This window comes from Leucoraja erinacea, chromosome 28 (genome assembly GCF_028641065.1).
Source record: "Leucoraja erinacea ecotype New England chromosome 28, Leri_hhj_1, whole genome shotgun sequence".
NCBI classification, from domain to species: domain Eukaryota; kingdom Metazoa; phylum Chordata; class Chondrichthyes; order Rajiformes; family Rajidae; genus Leucoraja; species Leucoraja erinaceus.
The window spans coordinates 29,675,407-29,694,925 of NC_073404.1; the positions used below are offsets into that span (position 1 = coordinate 29,675,407).

Genomic DNA, 19,519 nt, shown 5'->3' on the forward strand with positions numbered 1-19,519 from the left:
TCAGGCGCTGTGAGCCAATGGCTCTATCAGCTGCGCCACTGTCCATTGTTCTGTCTATTGACTGTGGACATTTGTTTTGTCGAGTCAGCAAATACCTCTTCAACGATTAGCGTAACATCGATTCACAGCCACAGTGGAACAAGAGGCAACATCTTAGGTTTTCAGCAAAAATTGTTTATTGCAGATCTGATACTCTTTTATAAAAAGAAGACATGTTTGTAGTCTTTGTGTGTTCTTGAAGGTGGGCTGGTGGCTTAACTCACACATTACATCGATGAGGGTGACCTAGTCTAACCATATGTCATGTTGCTTACAGCAAAGGGTGGATGGAATCTTTGACTATTTCTTCTTTTCTGTGTTCGTTGGGTGTGGGTGTAGTGACAATGGTGGGATTGCAAGCTCTTCTGCAAGGGAAGGAAGCACAACGGACAACGGAGACACAGGAAACCGCAGGCGCTGGTAGGCTGCACAAAACACAAAGTGCTGGAGGAGGAACTCAGCAGGCCAGACAACATTCGTGGAGGGAATGGACAGATGACATTTCGGGTCAGACTGATGGGGTCTGAAGATCAGCTTGAAGAAAGGTCCTAACATGACCTGAAACGTCACCTATCCATGTTCTCCACAGATGCTGCCTGACCCGCTGAGTTACTCCAGCACTCTGTGAAACGTCACCTATCCATGTTCTCCACAGATGCTGCCTGACCCGCTGAGTTACTCCAGCACTCTGTGAAACGTCACCTATCCATGTTCTCCACAGATGCTGCCTGACCCGCTGAGTTATGGTGCAGCAACATCTATGGAGCGAAGGAAATAGGCAACGTTTCGGGCCGAAACCCTTCTGGAAATAGGCAACGTTTCGGGCCGAAACCCGGAAGGGTTTCGACCCGAAACGTTACCTATTTCCTTAGCTCCATAGATGCTGCCTGACCCGCTGAGTTACTCCAGCACTCTGTGAAACGTCACCTATCCATGTTCTCCACAGATGCTGCCTGACCCGCTGAGTTACTCCAGCACTCTGTGAAACATCACCTATCCATGTCCTCCACAGATGCTGCCTGACCCGCTGAGTTAATCCAGCATTTTGTGAAACGTCACCTATCCATGTTCTCTAGAGACGCTGCCTGACCCGGTGAATTACTCCAGCACTCTGTGTCTTTCTCTGAAACATCAGTCCATTCCCTCCACAGAGGCTGCCTGACACAATGTACGGGAATTTTGTTAGCCAGAGGGTGGTGAATCTGCAGAATTCTTTGCCACAGAAGACTGTGGAGGCCAAGTCAATGGATATTTTTAAGGCAGAGACAGAGTAGATAGATTCTTAATTAGTACGGGTGTTGGGGGTTATGGGGAGAAGGCAGGAGAATGGGGTTTAGTGGGAGAGATAGATCAGCCATGATTGAATGGCGGAGTAGACGGTGGGCTGAATAGCGCAGTTCTGCTGCTGTACCTTATAGATAACGGATATCATGGTTGCCTACCATGGTTTACACAAACCAACCTCCCTTCCATTTACTCCATCTACACCTCACGCTGCCTCGGCAAGGCCAGCAGCATCATCAAGGACCAGTCTCACCCGGTCACTCCCTCTTCTCCCCCCTCCCATCGGGCAAGAGGTACAGAAGTGTGAAAACCTCCAGATTCGGGGACAGTTTCTTCCCGGCTGTTATCAGGCAACTGAACCATCCTACCATCAATTAGAGAGCAGTGCTGAACTCTTATCTGTGTAATTGGAGACTATCTTTAATAGGCTGGTCTTTATTTACACTAAATGCTATTCCCTTTATAGACACAAAAGGCTGGAGTAACTCAGCGGGTCAGGCAGCATCTCTGGAGGACATGGATAGGTGACGTTTCACAGAGTGCTGGAGTAACTCAGCAAGACAGGCAGCATCTGTGGAGAACATGGATAGGTGAAGTTTCACAGAGTGCTGGAGTAACTCAGCGGGACAGGCAGCATCTGTGGAGAACATGGATAGGTGACGTTTCACAGAGTGCTGGAGTAACTCAGCGGGTCAGGCGGCATTGATAGGTGCCTATACTTTAGCCTGGGGACTTCAGAGATACAGCAGGGAAACAGCCACTCCGACCTACTGAGTCTGCGCCAATCAGTGATCACCCTGTACACATTAGCACTATTTTACACACCAGGGACACTTTCCAATTTTTTTCACCAAAGCCACATAACTGACAAACCTGTACGTCTTTGTCGTGCGGGAGGAAACCGGAGCATTCAGAGAAAACCCACGCAGGTCACGGGGAGAACGTGCAAACTCCGTACAGACAGCATCTGTAGTTTTGACGGAGCTCGGGTCTCTGGCGCTGCGACACCGTGCCGCCCTTGGGGACATTGTGGGTCGGATCCTTTCTTCAGACTGATTGTAGGGAGGGGAAGAAAGATGGGAGAGAGGAGAGGCGGGACAAACCGTATCATATCTGCCTCCACCACCATCCCTGGCAGGTGATCTTATCGAGGTGTACAAAATCATGAGAGGAATAGATCAGGTGAATGCACAGAGTCTCTTGCCCGGAGTAGAGGAATCCAGAACCAGAGGGCATAGGTTTAAGTTGAGTTGGGAAAGATTTAATAGGGACCTGAGGGGTAACTTTTTCACACAAAGGGTGGTGGGGGCATGGAACGAGTTGCCAGAGGAGGTAGTTGAGGCTGGGACTATTGCAATGTTTAAGAAATATTTAGACAGGTACATGGATAGGACAGGTTTGAAGGGATATGGACCAAACATTGGCAGGTGGGACTAGTGTAGATGGGACATCAGATCAGATTCAATTTTAATTGTCATTGTCAGTGTACAGTACAGAGACAACAAAATGCATTGGTCGGTGTGGGCAAGTTGTGTCGAGGGGCCTGTTTCCACGCTGTATCACTCTATGAGTCTGATGATAGTGGCATTTAAGAGGCTTTTAGACAGGCACATGGATACACAGGGAAGGGATGGATATGGATCACATGTTAGTAGAGGAGAATAGATTAACCTGGCATTCAAGAAGGAACTGCAGATGCTGGAAAATCGAAGGTACACAAAAAAGCTGGAGAAACTCAACGGGTGCAGCAGCATCTGAAGAAGGGTTTCGGCCCAAAACGTTGCCTATTTCCTTCGCTCCATAGATGCTGCTGCACCCGCTGAGTTTCTCCAGATTAACCTGGCATCCTGTTTGGCATTGCCATTGCGGGCCGAATGGCCTGATCCTGTGCTGTACTGTTCTACATTCTATAAACATGTACAATCTGAAGTAAACAGGCAAAGTGCACAAACTAAAAGCAAGAATGATATGTTGACATGTACGTGAGTGGAATATATCAGGATATGGTGCAAGCCATAATCTGTAAAGTTAGTCATTGTTGCATATTTATGTACATTGTGAATGCGAGACATGTTGGGTTTGTGTCAAATTACAGAGCAATTGAAAACATATTCATGCACAATGACCTGAACAACACATCACCCTCTTGATCAAATTAGGTTAGATCGGAAAACAATAGTTTATCTCAATGCCTTCCAATAATTGGTATATTGATCATAGTGTCTAGATATGTCATCTCTATGGTACAGGTCCACCACCGAAATTCCAGCAACTGGTGGTCCGACACTTCCTTTAATCCGGACAAAATCACGAGAATGCATTTGAAATACCCTCCCCCCCCCCCCCCCCCCCCCCCTTCTGGAAGTCCCACCGAAAATGTGGCGCTGAGGCCGGGTGAGGCGGCCGATCTCGACTTCATCGGGACTTCCGCGGCTGATCGCCGGGTGGAATCTCCCCCCTGCAGCCGGGGCTCTGGAACTCTGGCCTGGCCAGAGCCAGCAGATCCGTTCCCATAGCCGACTTCCGAGGCCGACTTTGCGGGCCGGTATCTCGGCCCCCTGGGCGGCCTATGCGGAACGTTCCGGTACTGTTGGACTCCTCCCGGGGTTTTGAAGAAGGAACTGCAGATGCTGGAAAATCGAAGGTAGACAAAAGTGCTGGAGAAACTCAGCGGGTGCAGCAGCATCTATGGAGCGAAGGAATAGGTGACGTTTCGGACCGAAATCCTTCTTCTTCAGATTGATGGAGGGGGGGGGGGGGGGGGGGGGGGGGGGAGGGTAGAAGAAAGGACAAGGGAGGAGGAGCCCGAGGACTGAGGGCAAGCTAGGAAGGGGAGGAGACAGCAAGGGCTAACGGAAAGTGGAGAATTCAATGTTTATGCCGCTAGGGTGCAGACTGCCCAAGTGGAATATTAGGTGCTGCTCCTCCAATTTCCGGTGGTGCTCACTCTGGCCATGGAGGAGGCCCAGGACAGAGAGGTCGGATACGGAATGGGAGGGGGAGTTGAAGTGCTGAGCCACGGGGGGAGGTCAGGTTGGTTAATGCGGACCGAGCTAAGGTGTTCGGCGAAACGATCGGAGGCCGTGACCTCTGTCGGTCCGGCAACATGGATAATCCGGCAAGCCACTGGAACCAAGGGTGCCGGAATATCGGTGGTGGACCTGCGTAGAATGGGAAGCGCTCGCAGGGAGGAGGAAGGGGAGGGGGGGGTCACAGGATGGCCTTGAATGTTTATAAGTTTTACCACAACTTTTTTTAAATTATACTTTTCTTCATCGACACAGAACCTACTGAGAATGGAGAAATAGTTGTATCTCCCCTGGGCTGTGTCTATATACACGTTGTTCAGCTTCAGGTCTTGCCATTCACCACGGCAAGAAAGATAAAAATGCATCAGTACAACCATTCTACATTTTTTTTTTAAACATTTTACATTTTAAAACAAGTGAATAAATACATAGTAAAAGCTCCATGACTTAGATAGTTTTTTTTTCTAAATGGCATTCTTTAACACTGAAGAATAATTCTGATGTGACAATGCACACACAGGGATGTACGAGAACATCTAATACTAAACTCCAACTCACTGGACAAGCAGATTGACGGACGCTGTTGTGTTCTAGTCTTTTTATTTTTTTTTTCTCGTTGGAGAGCAAAAAAACTGTTCTGAGAAACAGGCTCCGGGAAGTTTGTGTTCAACAGTGGCGAGGGGCAGGAGGAGAAGGATTGAAAGAGATGGGGGGGGAGAGAAAGAGAGAGAGAGATTCTGGAAAGTGTTTTTCTGTAACGAGGAACGTCCGTCTTTAAATTGAAACTTCATATTCCCGTGCCTCCTGTAAATTAAATAAGATAGAGTGGTGTTGCCATGACTTCAGCACCGATGGTAGACATTGTTAATCACATTAGCGCTTTCTAACTCGTTTTTCTTCAAGACAGCAAGGGATTGGAAGATGTTTAAGAAGGAACTGCAGATGCTGGAAAATTGAAGGTAGACAAAAATTCTGGAGAAACCCAGTGGGTGACAATACATAATAGGTGCAGGAGGAGGCCATTCGGCCCTTCGAGCCAGCAACGCCACTCAATGTGATCATGGCTGATCATCCCCAATCAGTACCCCGTTCCTGCCTTCTCCCCATATCCCCTGACTCCGCTATCTTTAAGAGCCCTATCTAGCTCTCTCTTGAAAGCATCCAGAGTACCCGCCTCCACTGCCCTCTGAGGCAGAGAATTCCACAGACTCACAACTCTCTGTGAGAAAAAGTGTTTCCTCGTCTCCGTTCTAAATGGCTTACTCCTTATTCTTAAACTGTGGCCCCTGGTTCTGGACTCCCCCAACATCAGGAACATGTTTCCTGCCTCTAGCGTGTCCAAACCCTTAAGAATCTTATATGTTTCACAGGCAACGTTTCGACCCGAAACGTCGTCTATTTCCTTCGCTCCATAGATGCTGCCTCACCCGCTGAGTTTCTACAGCATTTTTGTTTACAATGGATTGGAATCGCCTTACCAGCCAGTTTCAGAGATCTCCAAAACATCAACACATACAGAGATGCAACTCCAAAATCATCTTCATCTCGACTAGCACGTCAACCACCATTGATTATACGATTGATTAGCACAGATTTTAGTTCCGTTTAGTTTTGTTTGGAGATACAGTGCGGGAACAGGCCCTTCTGCCCACCGAGTCCGCGCCGACCAGCGATGCCCGCACATCAACACAAGCCTACACCCACCAGGGACAATTTACACTTATACCAAGTATACAAACGCAATCCAATTAACCTACAAACCTGCACGTCTTTGGAGTGTGGGTGGAAGCTGGAGCACCCGGAGACGCAGGTCACGGGGAGAACGTACAAACTCCATACAGACTGCACCCGTAGTCAGGATTGAACCTGGGTCTCTGGCGCTGAAAGGCAACTGTACCGCTGCGCCACCGTGCCACCCTAACACAACACCGACGGAGGTAGAACAAATAGTTCGGAGGCAATATTGTAACTGAACGACAAGCAGATGGAAAGAAACGTGAAAGGATGCAATGCTCACATGCACACGACATGCAGCCACGGGTTACATACCTGCATCCCACACGACAGCACTTGGCATCACTGTACAACAAGGCATCGAGATGTATAAGTCAATGAGGATACAGTGTCTCTCCGGTCACTGGGAATCCTACATTCCTGCTGGATTTTCCAGCGATGTTGACTCCATTTGACACCACAGAGTCACACAGTGTGGAAACAGGCCCTTCGGCCCAACTTTACCATGCTGACCAAGATGCCCACGTCTGCTATAGTCTCACCTGCTAACGTTTGGTCCACATCCCTTTAGACCCAAAGATTTCCTACTTTTATCAGGCAACTGAACCATCCAACCACAACCAGAGAGCAGTGCTGGACCACTACCCACCTCTTTGGTGACCCTTGGACTATCCTTGACTGGACATTTACCTTGCACTAGCTGTTATTCCCTTATCATGTATCTAAACCCCATAAATGGCTCGATTGTAATCATGTATTGCCTTTCCGCTGACTGGATAGCACGCAACAAAAGCTTTTCACTGTACCTCGGTACACGGGACAATAAACTAAACTGAACTATCCATGTACCTGTCCACATTGTCTTTTCAATGTTTATTTTTTAGTAGATTTTGCCCCAACTACCTCCTCTGCCAGCTCATTCCATACACCCACCACCCACTGTGTGAAAAGGTTGCCTCTCTGGTTCCCGGGTAAACCTATCCCCTCTCACCTTAATGGAGATGAATGAGAAACAAGAAACGGTGAACAAAATGAGCAGATGCCACACACTTTAATGATAAATTAGCATTCAGCCACAGCTACAAGTGATGACATTGATCCAGCACAAAAATCTCCCTGGTGCAATGCTCCTCAAACAATTATACTGGGAGTGTGTCAGTGAGAATGTTGCATTATCCTGCTATTTGACTGCTATTAATAGTTTATAATGTGTTTAATATTCAGATTTGCATTGGCATTGTAATTACAGATTTTGGACTAAATATAAATATTCCCCATTGGACATTTGTATCTTTAGTTTAAGGTAGACAAAAATGCTGGAGAAACTCAGCGGGTGAGGCAGCATCGATGGAGCGAAGGAATAGGTGACGTTTCGGGTCGAGATCCTTCTTCAGACTGATGTGGGGGTGGGGGAGGCGGGAGGAAGAAAGGAAGAGGCGGAGACAGTGGGCTGTGGGAGAGCTGGGAAGGGGAGGGGAAGGAGGGAGAAAGCTTACGCTGGGGGTGTAAACTTCCCAAGTGAAATATGAGGTGCTGCTCCTCCAATTTGTGGTGGGACCAACCGCAAGAGATTCAACACTTGTCCCTTTACCTCCCCCCTCAACTCTGTTCAAGGACCCCAAGCAATCGTTCCAGGTGCGACAGAGGTTTACCTGCATCTCTTCCAACCTCATCTATTGCGTCCGCTGCTCTAGATGTCAGCAGATCTATATCGGTGAGACCAAGCGGAGGTTGGGCGATCGTTTCGCCGAACACCTCCGCTCGGTCCGCAATAACCAAGCTGACCTCCCGGTGGCTCAGCACTTCAACTCCCCCTCCCACTCCGTCTCCGACCTCTCTGTCCTGGGTCTCCTCCATGGCCACAGCGAGCAGCACCGCAAATTGGAGGAACAGCACCTCATATTCCGTTTGGGGAGTCTGCATCCTGGGGGCATGAACATCGAATTCTCCCAATTTTGTTAGTCCTTGCTGTCTCCTCCCCTTCCTCAGTCCCCCTGCTGTCTCCTCCCATCCCCCAGCCTTGGGGCTCCTCCTCCTTTCCCCTCTTTCTTGTCCCCACCCACCCCCCCACCCCAGATCAGTCTGAAGAAGGGTTTCGGCCCGAAACATCGATGCCTATTTCCTTCGCTCCATAGATGCTGCTGCACCCGCTGAGTTTCTCCAGCTTTTTTGTGTAACCTGTGGTGGGACTCAGTCTGGCCATGGAGGAGGCCCAGGACAGAAAGGTCGGGTTCGGAATGGGAGGGGGAGTTGAAGTGCTGAAGTATCTTTAGTTTACAGCGTGGAAACAGGCCCTTTAGCTCACCGATTCCACGTCGGCCAAAGATCACCCATACACTAGTTCTATCCCACACACGCTAGGGACAATTTACAGAAGCCAATTAACCTACAAACCTGCCCGTCTTTGAAGTGTGGGAGGAAACAGAGGCACCCGGAGAAAACCCACGTGGTCACACGGAGAACGTACAAACTCTGTACAGACAGCGCCCGTAGTCAGGATCGAACCTGGGACTCTGGCGCTGTGAGGCAGCAACTCTACCGCTGCGCCACCGTGCCGCCCTTAGTTTGTGCTTCAAACAAAATAACGACAATGATGTAACTTCAACAAATGTACTAAGCAGTAATAACATGACGAGTAAGAGGCAGAGTGCTGGGGGAACTCAGCGGGCCAGGCAGCAGCCGGGGAGGGAATGGGCAGAAGATGTTTTGGGTCAGAACCCTACTTCAGATGATTGGAGTAGGGAAGTGAAAGTTTGAAACGGGAGATTGGGGCGAGTGAGAGGTGGATACTGGAGAGGCGGGGTCCTGACCTGTAACATCGTCTCTCCATGCCCTGCCCGGAGGCGGCGTGTCCTGCTGAGATCCACCAGCAGTAACATGGAGTCACAAGAACCCGTAAAGAATAAGGGGTAAGCCATTTAGAACGGAAATGAGGAAACACTATTACACACAGAGAGTTGTGAGTCTGTGGAATTCTCTGCCTCAGAGGGAGGTGGAGGCAGGTTCCCTGGATACTTTCAAGAGAGAGCTAGATAGGGCTCTTAAAGATAGCGGAGTCAGGGGATATGGGGAGAAGGCAGGAATGGGGCACTGATTGGGGATGATCAGCCATGATCACGTTGAATGGCGGTGCTGGCTCAAATGGCCAAATAGCCTACTCCTGCACCTATTGTCTATTGTCTATTGACCACCGTGTAATTCACTGTGGTCCTGACTTGAAATAGCATCTGCCCATCCCCGCCACAGTTGTTGCCTGACCCACTGCCGTCCTCCAGCACTTTGTGTTATACTCAGGATATTACTGATTAGTCCATGCGTAATCATTTTGTCTTTAATGAGGTTCAGAGAGATGCAGGAGTCACTGCTTTGGTATTTAGGTTCTAGACTCATTTAGATAATGGCCAACATTTCATTTTTTTACCTGCACTGAATATCCGATAACTGAATAGTCCTCTCATAATGTGCAGGAGAGAACTGCAGATGCTGGTTTAAATTGAAGGTAGACACAAAATGACAGTCTGAAGAAGGGTTTCCCGCCCTCACCTTAAACCCTCTGGTCCTCGATTCCCCTACTCTGGGCAAGAGACTCTGTGCGTCTACCCGAACTATTCCCCTCATATTCCTCCTCTCTTGTACAACTACACAGTGATATGAATTTTATTGTGTCTCACCAGCCAGTGATGCAGCCCCAAACTAACACAACCATCATATGTAATTATTAGATTACTGCCAAGATTCAAGTCTTCTCTTTTCCCATAAAATAGCACGCTTTCAAACAAAAATTGGGATGGAAAAACACAGACACCAAATACTTCACACTGTAACCAGGACAAATATCGCAAGACTGAAAATAAATGAGGATAGTGCGATCTTCAACAATACAATAGGCTGCACTTGAAGGATGATGAGGGGTGGTGTGGGGGGGGGGGGGGGGGGGGGGGGGGGGGGATAGTGAGAGGCCAGTGGTGATGAGATGAACGCAGCCAAGGTTAAGTCGAGTCTAATTCCCGCAGCTGCAGGGGCTCGTTACTTACTCCAGTCTCGTATATGGGGTTGTCAAAGGCCGATTCCACGGTGATGTGATTGTACGGGAGGGTTCCTGCCAGTGGCAATCTCAGCGTTGACTTACCCTGGAACCTGGCGAAAGAGATGAATTTTGAAAAAATTAAAAAAATCAACCTTGAGTTCAGCCCAATCTCTTTTCATAGGACGTATAAGGACAATAGACAATAGGTGCAGGAGGAGGCCATTCGGCCCTTCGAGCCAGCACCGCCATTCATTGTGATCATGGCTGATCGTCCCCTATCAATAACCAGTGCCTGCCTTCTCCCCATATCCCTTGACTCCACTAGCCCCTAGAGCTCTATATAACTCTCTCTTAAATCGATCCAGTGACTTGGCCTCCACTGCCCTCTGTGGCAGGGAATTCCACAAATTCACAATTCTCTGGGTGAAAACGTTTTGTTCTCACCTCAGTCCTAAATGACCTCCCCTTTGTTCTAAGACTGTGGCCCCTGGTTCTGGAATCATCCCCAATCAGTACCCCATTCCTGCCTTCTCCCCATATCCCCTGACTCCGCTATCTTTAAGAGCCCTATCCAGCTCTGTCTTGAAAGTATCCAGAGAACCGGCCACCACCGCCCGCACGCAACTCTCTGTGTGAAAAACTGTTTCCTCGTCTCCGTTCTAAATGGCTTACCCCTTATTCTTAAAGTACAATATATCTGATCAGATTGGATAGGACATGGGGTGGAAAACCCGGGGTGGGGGGCCAGAAGGGACACGTCACCCCCATGTTTTGAGAGTTGGGGGACATCCCCCCCAAGTTTCTGTGATCCCAATTTTAAAATCTCCACTTTTAGCGCTGGATTGAGCCTCGGAAGCCTCGCGCGCGCGTGTGTGTGTGTGTCTGTCTGTGTCTGTGTCTGTGTCTGTGTGTGTGTCTGTGTGTGTGTCTGTCTGTGTGTGTGTCTGTGTGTCTGTGTGTGTGTCTGTGTCTGTGTCTGTGTCTGTGTGTGTGTGTGTGTGTGTGTGTGTGTGTGTGTGTGTGTGTGTGTGTGTGTGTGTGTGCGTGTGCGTGAATGGTGCACGTGTGTGTGCCGTGCGTGTTGTGTGCCCCGCCCCCTGTGTGTGTGTGTGTGTGTGTGCGTGCACGTGTGTGTGTGCTGCGTGTGTGTGTGTGCGTGTGCGTGCGTGTGGTGTGTGTGTGCGAGAATGTGTGTGTGTGCGTGCGTGTGCGTGTGTGTGTGCGTGCGTGTGTGTGTGTGCGTGCGTGTGCGTGTGTGTGCGTGCGTGTGTGTGTGTGTGTGCGTGCGTGTGCGCCACTCTCTGTCACCACTCACTTTGTGAAGTAGAAATAGACGCCGCCTATGAGCAGAGCGATGACAATCATGGGGATGAAAACCACAATGGCAATGTTGCTGCCTTCCATCTGGCCTGCCGTTGTCGCTGCCTTGGCCACTGCAAGAGAGACACAAGGGTTGACAGTCGCATGCACCACTGTTACACTGAGAAGTTTACAGTCTGGGGCGTTTGAAGTCACGCACAGGCGTCCTCCAACCCTGGAGACACCCATGGACAGGTCAGCCATGACCGAAGGGGCATAAGAAGATCTAAAAGCCTCTTAGACGCCACTATGGTATCTGCCTCCACCACCACCCCTGGCAGCGCGTTCCAGGCACCCACCGCCCTCTGTGTAAATGAACTTGCCCCACACATCTCCTTTAAACTTTGTTTAAGAAGGAACTGCAGATGCTGGAAAATCGAAGATACACAAAAAAGCTGGAGAAACTCAGTGGGTGCAGCAGCATCTATGGAGCGAAGGAAAATGGCAACGTTTCGGGTCTGAAGAAGGGTTTCGGCCCGAAACGTTGCCTATTTCCTTCGCTCCATAGATGCTGCTGCACCCACTGAGTTTCTCCAGCTTTTTTGTGTACCTTCCTTTAAACTTTGCCCTCCTCACCTTAAAGCCGTGCCCTCTAGTCCTTGACATTTCTACCCTTGTGAAGCAGGTCCTGAATGTCTACCACATCTATGTCATCAATGTTCTCTTACCTTCCAGCCTCCTTTCATTGAAGTACTCGTCATAGGTAACTGAAATAAAAGAATAAAAATCAGATGGATGTCATTTTTAGCAGTCAGTCTACAGGAATTAGAATGAGGCCATTCCGCCCATCAAGTCTACTCAGCAATTTAACCATGGCTCGATGGGCCGAAGGGCCTGTTTCCGTATTGTATCTCTAAAGTAAAGTAATCAAAGTTTCTCAGCTTTCTGAACTTTATAAGAGTTTGATATTTTTTTGATTAGTGTGGGTGTCAGGGGTTGTGGGGAGAAGGCAGGAGAATGGGGCTAGGAGGGAGGGAGAGATAGATCAGCCATGATTGAATGGCTGATACAAGTAGATTGGATGGGCTGAGTGGGCTAATTCTGTTTCGATCACATGAACGGATAAGACCCTTTTTAGTTTAGTTTAGTTTAGTTTAGTTAAGGGATACAGCGCGTAAACAGGCCCTTCACCCCGCCGAGCCCACGTCGACCTGCGATCCCCGCACATTAACACTATCCAGAACAAGGGGTCACAGTTTAAGGATAAGGGGGAAATCTTTTAGGGCCGAGATGAGAAAAACATTTTTCACTCAGAGAGTGGTGAATCTCTGGAATTCTCTGCCACAGAAGGTAGTTGAGGCCACAGTTCATTGGCTATATTTAAGACGGAGTTAGATGTGGCCCTTGTGGCTAAAGGGATCAGGGGGTATGGAGAGAAGGCAGGTACTGGATACTGAGTTGGATGATCAGCCATGATCATATTGAAGGGCGATGCAGGCTGGAAGGGCCGAATGGCCTCTACTCCTGCACCTATTTTCTATGTTTCTATCCTACACACACTAGGGACAATTTACATTTACACCAAGCCAATTAGCCTGCAAAACGGTACGCCTTTGGAGTGTGGGAGGAAACCAGAGAACCCGGAGAAAACCCACACAGGTCACATGGAGAACGTACAAACTCCATACAGACAGGACCCGTAGTCGGGATCGAACCCGGGTCCCCGGGGCTGTGAGGCAGCAACTCTACCCCTGCGCCACCATTCCGCCCTTCTTCAGACTAACATAATCAAGGACGAGTCGCACCCCGGCCACTCCCTCTTCTCCCCTCTCCCATCGGGCAAGAGGTACAAAAGCTATAGGTGTGAAAACGCACACCTCCAGATTCAGGCACAGTTTCTTCCCAGCTGTTATCAGGCAACTGAACCATCCTACCACAACCAGAGAGCGGTCCTGCACCACTATCTACCTCATTGGAGACCCTCGGACTATTCTTGATCGGACTTTACTGGTTTTACCTTGCACTAGACGGTATTCACGTTATTCCCTTTATCATGTATCTGTACACTGTGGACGGCTCGATTGTAATCATGTATTGTCTTTCCGCTAACTGGATAGCACGTAACAAAAAGCTTTTCACTGTACCTCGGTACATGTGACAATAAGGTCATAAGTGATAGGAGCAGACATGGGCCATTTGTCCCATCAACACCATTCAATCATGGCTGATCTATCTCCCCCCCCTAACTCCCTTCTCCTGCCTTCTCCCCAAAACAGGCCCTTCAGCCCAACTTGTCCACACTGGCCAACGTGCCCCATCTGCATTAGCCCCACGTGTCTGCATTTGGCCCATATCCCTCCAAACCTGTCCTATCCATGTACCTGTCTAAGTGTTTCTTAAACATTGCAATAGTCCCTGCCTCAACCTCCTCCTCCGGCAGCTCGTTCCATACACCCACCGCCCTCTGTGTGAAAAGGCCCCCCCTCAGGTTCCCATGAGATCTTTCCAATAGATTTCTTCAGACTAACATTACCTTTGCAGAAGGGTGGTGGGTGGCTCCACTCTGATGGGTGACCAGGGAGGCATTTGATGCTGGCATCTCCCGTTAACTCATAGCCATCGTAGCAGGCAAACCGCAAGATCTCGCCCGTCTGGTACACCGTCTTCTCTGCCGTCCGATAACCGTTGTCCGGTGCCCCGGGATTACGACACGGCTCAAAGATTTCCGCTGCCAAGATCAATATACTTTTAAACACAGTGGAATAAAGAAAAAACAATCCAGGACTCGAGGGTGTGAGCTACAGGGAGAGGTTGAGCAGGCTGGGACTCCATTCCTTGGAGCGCAGGAGGATGAGGGGTGATCTTATAGAGGTGTATAATCTATTGATCATGAGAGGAATAGATCGGGTAAGTCCTTTGGCCAGAGTAGGGGAATTGAGAGTCAAGAGTGTTTTATTGCCTGTGTCTCTAATCTAAACTAAACTAAAATATAAGATCTGATCAAGAAGAGTGAAGTTAGGGGCCTGTCCCACTTACACGTCTTATTTCGGTGACTGCCGGCACCTGCCATAGTTGCAGCAGGTCTCCGAAAATTTTCAACATGTTGAAAATCCAGCGGCGACCAGAAAAAGGTACGACTCTTTGGGCGACTATTCTCTCTCTCTCTCTCTCTCTCTCCCTCTCTTTGCCCCACTCTTTCTCTCTCCCCCACTCTCTCTCTCTCTCTCTCCCCCCACTCTCTCTCGCTCTCCCTCCCTCACTCTCTCTTTGGGGGACAACTCACAACCATACAGGGGTCGCCCCACGGGTGCCGGCAAGGCGCCACAAAAATATCGCGTGAAGGGCCTGTCCCACTTGGCGATTTTTTCGGCGACTGCCGACGTCATATCAGTGTCGCCAAAAGATTTCGAAAATTTCAAAATCCAGCGGCAACAAAAAAACGTGGCGACACTTGAAAAAACCACCGCACGGCAATACGTCATCACGCCACAAATTTTCCGGTGACCTGATATGTCCAGTCAATGATGTGAGACCGGCCATTAACAAGATGACTAGGGTGGGGGAGGGGCGGAGAGGGAGGAGATGCAAGGGCCAACTTGAATTTAGTGCAATTTGCTCCTAATTCTGCTCCAATAGCTGCTCCAAAAATGTTGCGACACTCGAGGAAACTCCGCGCGCCAATACGTTATCACACCACGTCATGCTGCGTATTTGTCGGTGACCTGACACGTCAGTCAATGATGCCGGCAGTCGCCGAAGAAAATTGCCAAGTGGGACAGCCCCGTAAGATGTAAACGCAGCAATGTATTTGGCTCCTGGAGAAACGTTTCAACGGCGTGACGGTCACTGGACTCACGTAGACACTTTGGTGCTTTGTCGCTCCACTTGGGATTGCCGGACTGCCTGTTGTAGCACGTCAAGGTGCTGCTGCCAGACACCGCGTAGCCCTTGTTGCACACGTATTGCACTGTCGACCCGATTGAAAACTTGGCGTCTGAAACGACTCTGCGGCTGTGGTCAATGGCCCTTGGCTCAGCGCAGAATATAACTGGGGAGAGAAAAACAACAACAAATACAGTCTCGTTTATTGTCACGTGTGCCAAGCTACAGTGAACAGCTTTTTTGTTGCCTGCTAGCCAGTCAGCGGAAAGACAATACATGATTACAATCGAACCAAGGAATACAAACTACACCCACGCTAGACACAGGAAACATGTTCCCGATGTTGGGGGAGTCCAGAACCAGGGGCCACAGTTTAAGAATAAGGGGTAAGCCATTTAGAATGGAGATGAGGAATAACTTTTTCACCCAGAGGGTTGTGAATCTGTGGAATTCTCTGCCTCAGGCGGTAGGCGGCGCGGCTCTGGCCAGCAGCGGCCTCTGCAGGCTGTCCGCGTTTTTATTATTTTCTGTCTGTGTTTTAAACGTAGCAATTGTTATTTTTTGTCCTGGGTGTGTGTGTGGGGGGCGGGGGCGGGGTGGTCACTGGGGGGAAACTTTTTAAATCTCTCCCTGCACTGGAGACCCGACCTTCTCTCGTCGGGTTTCCCTGTCGTTGAGGCCGCAACGAGGAGCGGCCTCCAACAGGGGGAAGCCGGGGGACTCAGGTGCTACTCACCGTCGCAGTCGCGGGGCGTGGCCGAGTTGCGGAGCGGTTGGAGCACTGTGTGACCCGCTTGAAAACTTGGCTGAGTCGGAGGCTGCGCTGCTGCGGATCTGCGGACAGCGTGGCCGGGAGCCCTTGGATCCCTAGAGAGAGACCGCTTTTCGGGGCTCCTGCAAAGGCGACTTCTCCCGCCCGAGTTGCGGGGTCGAAGAGCTCCTGGTGCGGGGCCTAACACCATTGCCCCGCGCGGCTGGAATGGCCGCGGACTCTGCGAGCGCACACCGGGGGCTCCAACACCGAGACCCGGTGTGCGACCTCGCACCACCCGGCGTGGCTTTAATGGCCGCGGGACAATCGCCATCGCCAGCCGGGGGCTTTGACTTTGACTCTGACATCGGGGTGGAGAGATAAGTTTTTTTTTTGGCCTTCCATCACAGCTATGTGATGGATGTTTATGTAAAATGTAATTATGTTGTGTCTGGGTCTATTTGTGTGTAATGTATGGCTGCAGAAACGGCATTTCGTTTGGACCTCTAGGGGTCCAAATGACAATTAAATTGACTCTTGAGTGGAGGCCAATTCTCTGGATACTTTCAAGAGAGAGTTGCATATAGCTCTTAAATATAGCGGAGTCAGGGGATATGGGGAGAAGGTAGGAACGGGGTACTGATTGGGGATGATCAGCCGTGATCACATTGAATGGCGGTGCTGGCTCGAAGGGCCGAATGGCCTACTCCTGCACCTGTTGTCTATTGTCTATTGTCTATGATTCTTGAAGTAGAATCACAGTGTTGTAATGAATTGGAGCTGTCAGCAGGTGGCAGCAGACTGCTGCAACTCACAAGCTGGTGGAAAATATAGGAATTAGCTCAGGAACAAAAGATCTCTCTTCTATGTGTTAAAGCATGGACATGCTCTTGATAGAAGCCACTTCCGCGTTCTAAAACAAGACCCCAGTGCAAAACATACTAACAGCGGTAGAGTTGCTGCCTCACAGTGCCAGAGACCCGGGTTCAATCCTGACCACAGGTGCTGATTGTATGGAGTTTGCACGTTCTCCCAGGGAAATCAAGGGTTATTTTTAGAGAAGTCAATATTCAGACGGCTGGGTTTTAGTTTTAGAATTTTAATGGGGAAACAGGCCCTTCGGCCCACCGAGTCCATACTGACCCCCGCACACTAACACTATTGTACACACACTAGGGACAATTTTACATTTATGCAAAGTCTTTGGAGCGTGGGAGGAAACCGAAGAGCTCGGAGAAAACCCACACAGGTCACAGGGAGAAGAATGTACAAACTCCGTACAGACAGCGCCCTTAGTCGGGATCGAACCCGGGTCTCCGGCGCTGCAAGGTCTGTAAGGCAGCGACTATATCGCCCCCCCGGTTGTAAGCTGCCCAAGCGAAATATGAGGTCCAGTTCCACCAAGTTGCGTCGGGTTTCACTCCGACATACTGGGTGGGAACCAGCATCTACAGTCCCATGCTCCTCATTCCATTCACTCCCTGATATTGGTCGAGAGCAAAGAGTTGGCTTAAGGTTTGTTCAATCCGCTTTCAGCGCTCCGTATAGACCACAAGTGGTGCAGCGGGTCGAGCCGCTACCTCGCGGCGCCAGAGACCCAGGCTCAATCCCAACCCCGGCTGCTGACTGTGTGGAGTTTGCACGTTCTCCCCGTGGCCAAGTTGGTTTCCTCCGGTTGCTCCGGTTTCCTACCAAATCCCAAAGACGTGTAGGTTTGTGAGATTAGTCGGCCCTCTGTAAATTGCCCCTAGTGTGCGGGGTGGATGAGAAAGTGGGATAAAGTAGAACTAGTGTGAGCGGGGTGATGGCTGGTCGGCACGGGCTTGGTGGGCCGAAGGGCCTGTTTGCCCGCTGTATCTCTGAGCATGTGAGCATGTTGGTGCGGGTTGACAATAGCCAATAGACAATAGACGCAGGAGTAGGCCATTCGGCCCTTCGAGCCAGCACCACCATTCAATGTGATCGTGGATGATCATCCCCAATCAGTACCCCGTTCCTGCCTTCTCCCCATATCCCCTGACTCCGCTATCTTTAAAAGCCCTATCTAGCTCTCTCTTGAAAGTATTGAGAGAATCGGCCTCCACTGCCCTCTGAGGCAGAGAATTCCACAGACTCACAACTCTCTGTGTGAGAAAGTGTTTCCTTGTCTCCGTTCTAAATGGCCTACCCCTTATTCTTAAACTGTGTGTGGCCCCTGGTTCTGGACTCCCCCAAAGATTGGGAACATGTTTCCTGCCTCTAGCGTGTCCAAACCCTTAACAATCTTATATGTTTCAATAAGAACCCCTCTCATTCTTCTACACTACAGAGTGTACAAGCCCAGCCGCTCCATTCTCTCAGCGTATGGTTGTAATCGCCACGAGGAATTCCAAGAGTGTACTTACTCTTCTCACACCGGGGTGAGTCGCCGCTCCACGACAAGTCCCATTGGCACATGAGGATGTCGGCTCCGAGCAGCTCGTATCCCGGGTAGCACTGGTAGGTCACCACCGTCCCGTGGATCAGCTCCGGGTGGGACGTCGTCTTCCAGCCGTTGAGAATCTCCGGGATCTCCGGACACGTGTCGTTCCTGGCGACCTCTGTGGGGGTGAGAGAGACAGAGAGAGAGAGAGAGATACCGTGGTCAGCACAGAATGCACTTGTCCAGTCTCTTGTCATAGACAACAGGTGCAGGAGTAGGCCATTCGGCCCTTCGAGAGTAGGGGAATCGAGGACCAGAGGACATAGGTTCAAGGTGAAAGGGGGAAGATTTAATAGGAATCTGAGGGGTAACGTCTTCACACAGAGGGTGGTGGGTGTATGGAACGAGCTGCCAGAGGAGGTAGTTGAGGCTGGGACTATCCCAAACGATTAAGAAACAGTTAGACAGGTACATGGACAGGACGTTTCTGTAGGGATATGAACCAAAACTTTGGTTAGTGGCCGCTGTTTTAACATCTCTGTTTTTGTATTCCAGTCCTCTTGATGTAAATGCTAGCATTGAATTTGCCTTCCTTACTACCGATTCCAGTTGCAAATTAATTTTTTGGGGAATCCTGCACCAGCATTCCCAAGTCCCTTTGCAACTCCGATTTCTGGATTCTCTCTCCATTTAGAAAATACTTTTGTTATAGAGTCATAGAGTGATACAGTATGGAAACAGGTCCTTCGGCCCAACTTGCCAGCATGTCCCAGCTACACTAGTCCCACCTGCCTGCGCTTGGTCCATATCCCTCCAAACCTGTCCTATCCATGTACTTGTCTAACTGTTTTGTGAATGTTGGGATAGTCCCAGCCTCAACTACCTCCTCTGGCAGCTTGTTCCGTACACCCACCATCATTTGTGTGAAAAAGTTACCTCTCAGATTCCTATGTTTAAGAAGGAACTGCAGATGCTGGAAAAATCGAAGATAGATAAACATGCTGGAGAAACTCAGCGGGTGAGGCAGCATCTATGGAGCAAATGAATTGGCGATGTTTCGGGACGAGACAAGT

The 19,519-nt window shown here is 49.8% G+C and overlaps 1 protein-coding gene across 1 annotated transcript in view; it reads right to left on the bottom strand.

Moving 5' to 3' along the window:
* Positions 1 to 4,079: 4,079 nt before the first annotated feature.
* Positions 4,080 to 19,519, bottom strand: part of LOC129710855 (seizure protein 6 homolog) — a 381,323-nt gene continuing 365,883 nt past the window's right edge. The window contains exons 11-17 of the mRNA XM_055658139.1: positions 18,430 to 18,624; positions 15,269 to 15,460; positions 13,946 to 14,140; positions 12,141 to 12,179; positions 11,429 to 11,546; positions 10,121 to 10,223; positions 4,080 to 5,156 (exon numbers count right to left, since the gene is read on the bottom strand). Coding sequence (XP_055514114.1) covers positions 5,127 to 5,156; positions 10,121 to 10,223; positions 11,429 to 11,546; positions 12,141 to 12,179; positions 13,946 to 14,140; positions 15,269 to 15,460; positions 18,430 to 18,624 — 872 coding nt within the window. The 3' untranslated portion in view covers positions 4,080 to 5,126. The remainder of the gene's footprint in view (positions 5,157 to 10,120; positions 10,224 to 11,428; positions 11,547 to 12,140; positions 12,180 to 13,945; positions 14,141 to 15,268; positions 15,461 to 18,429; positions 18,625 to 19,519) is intronic.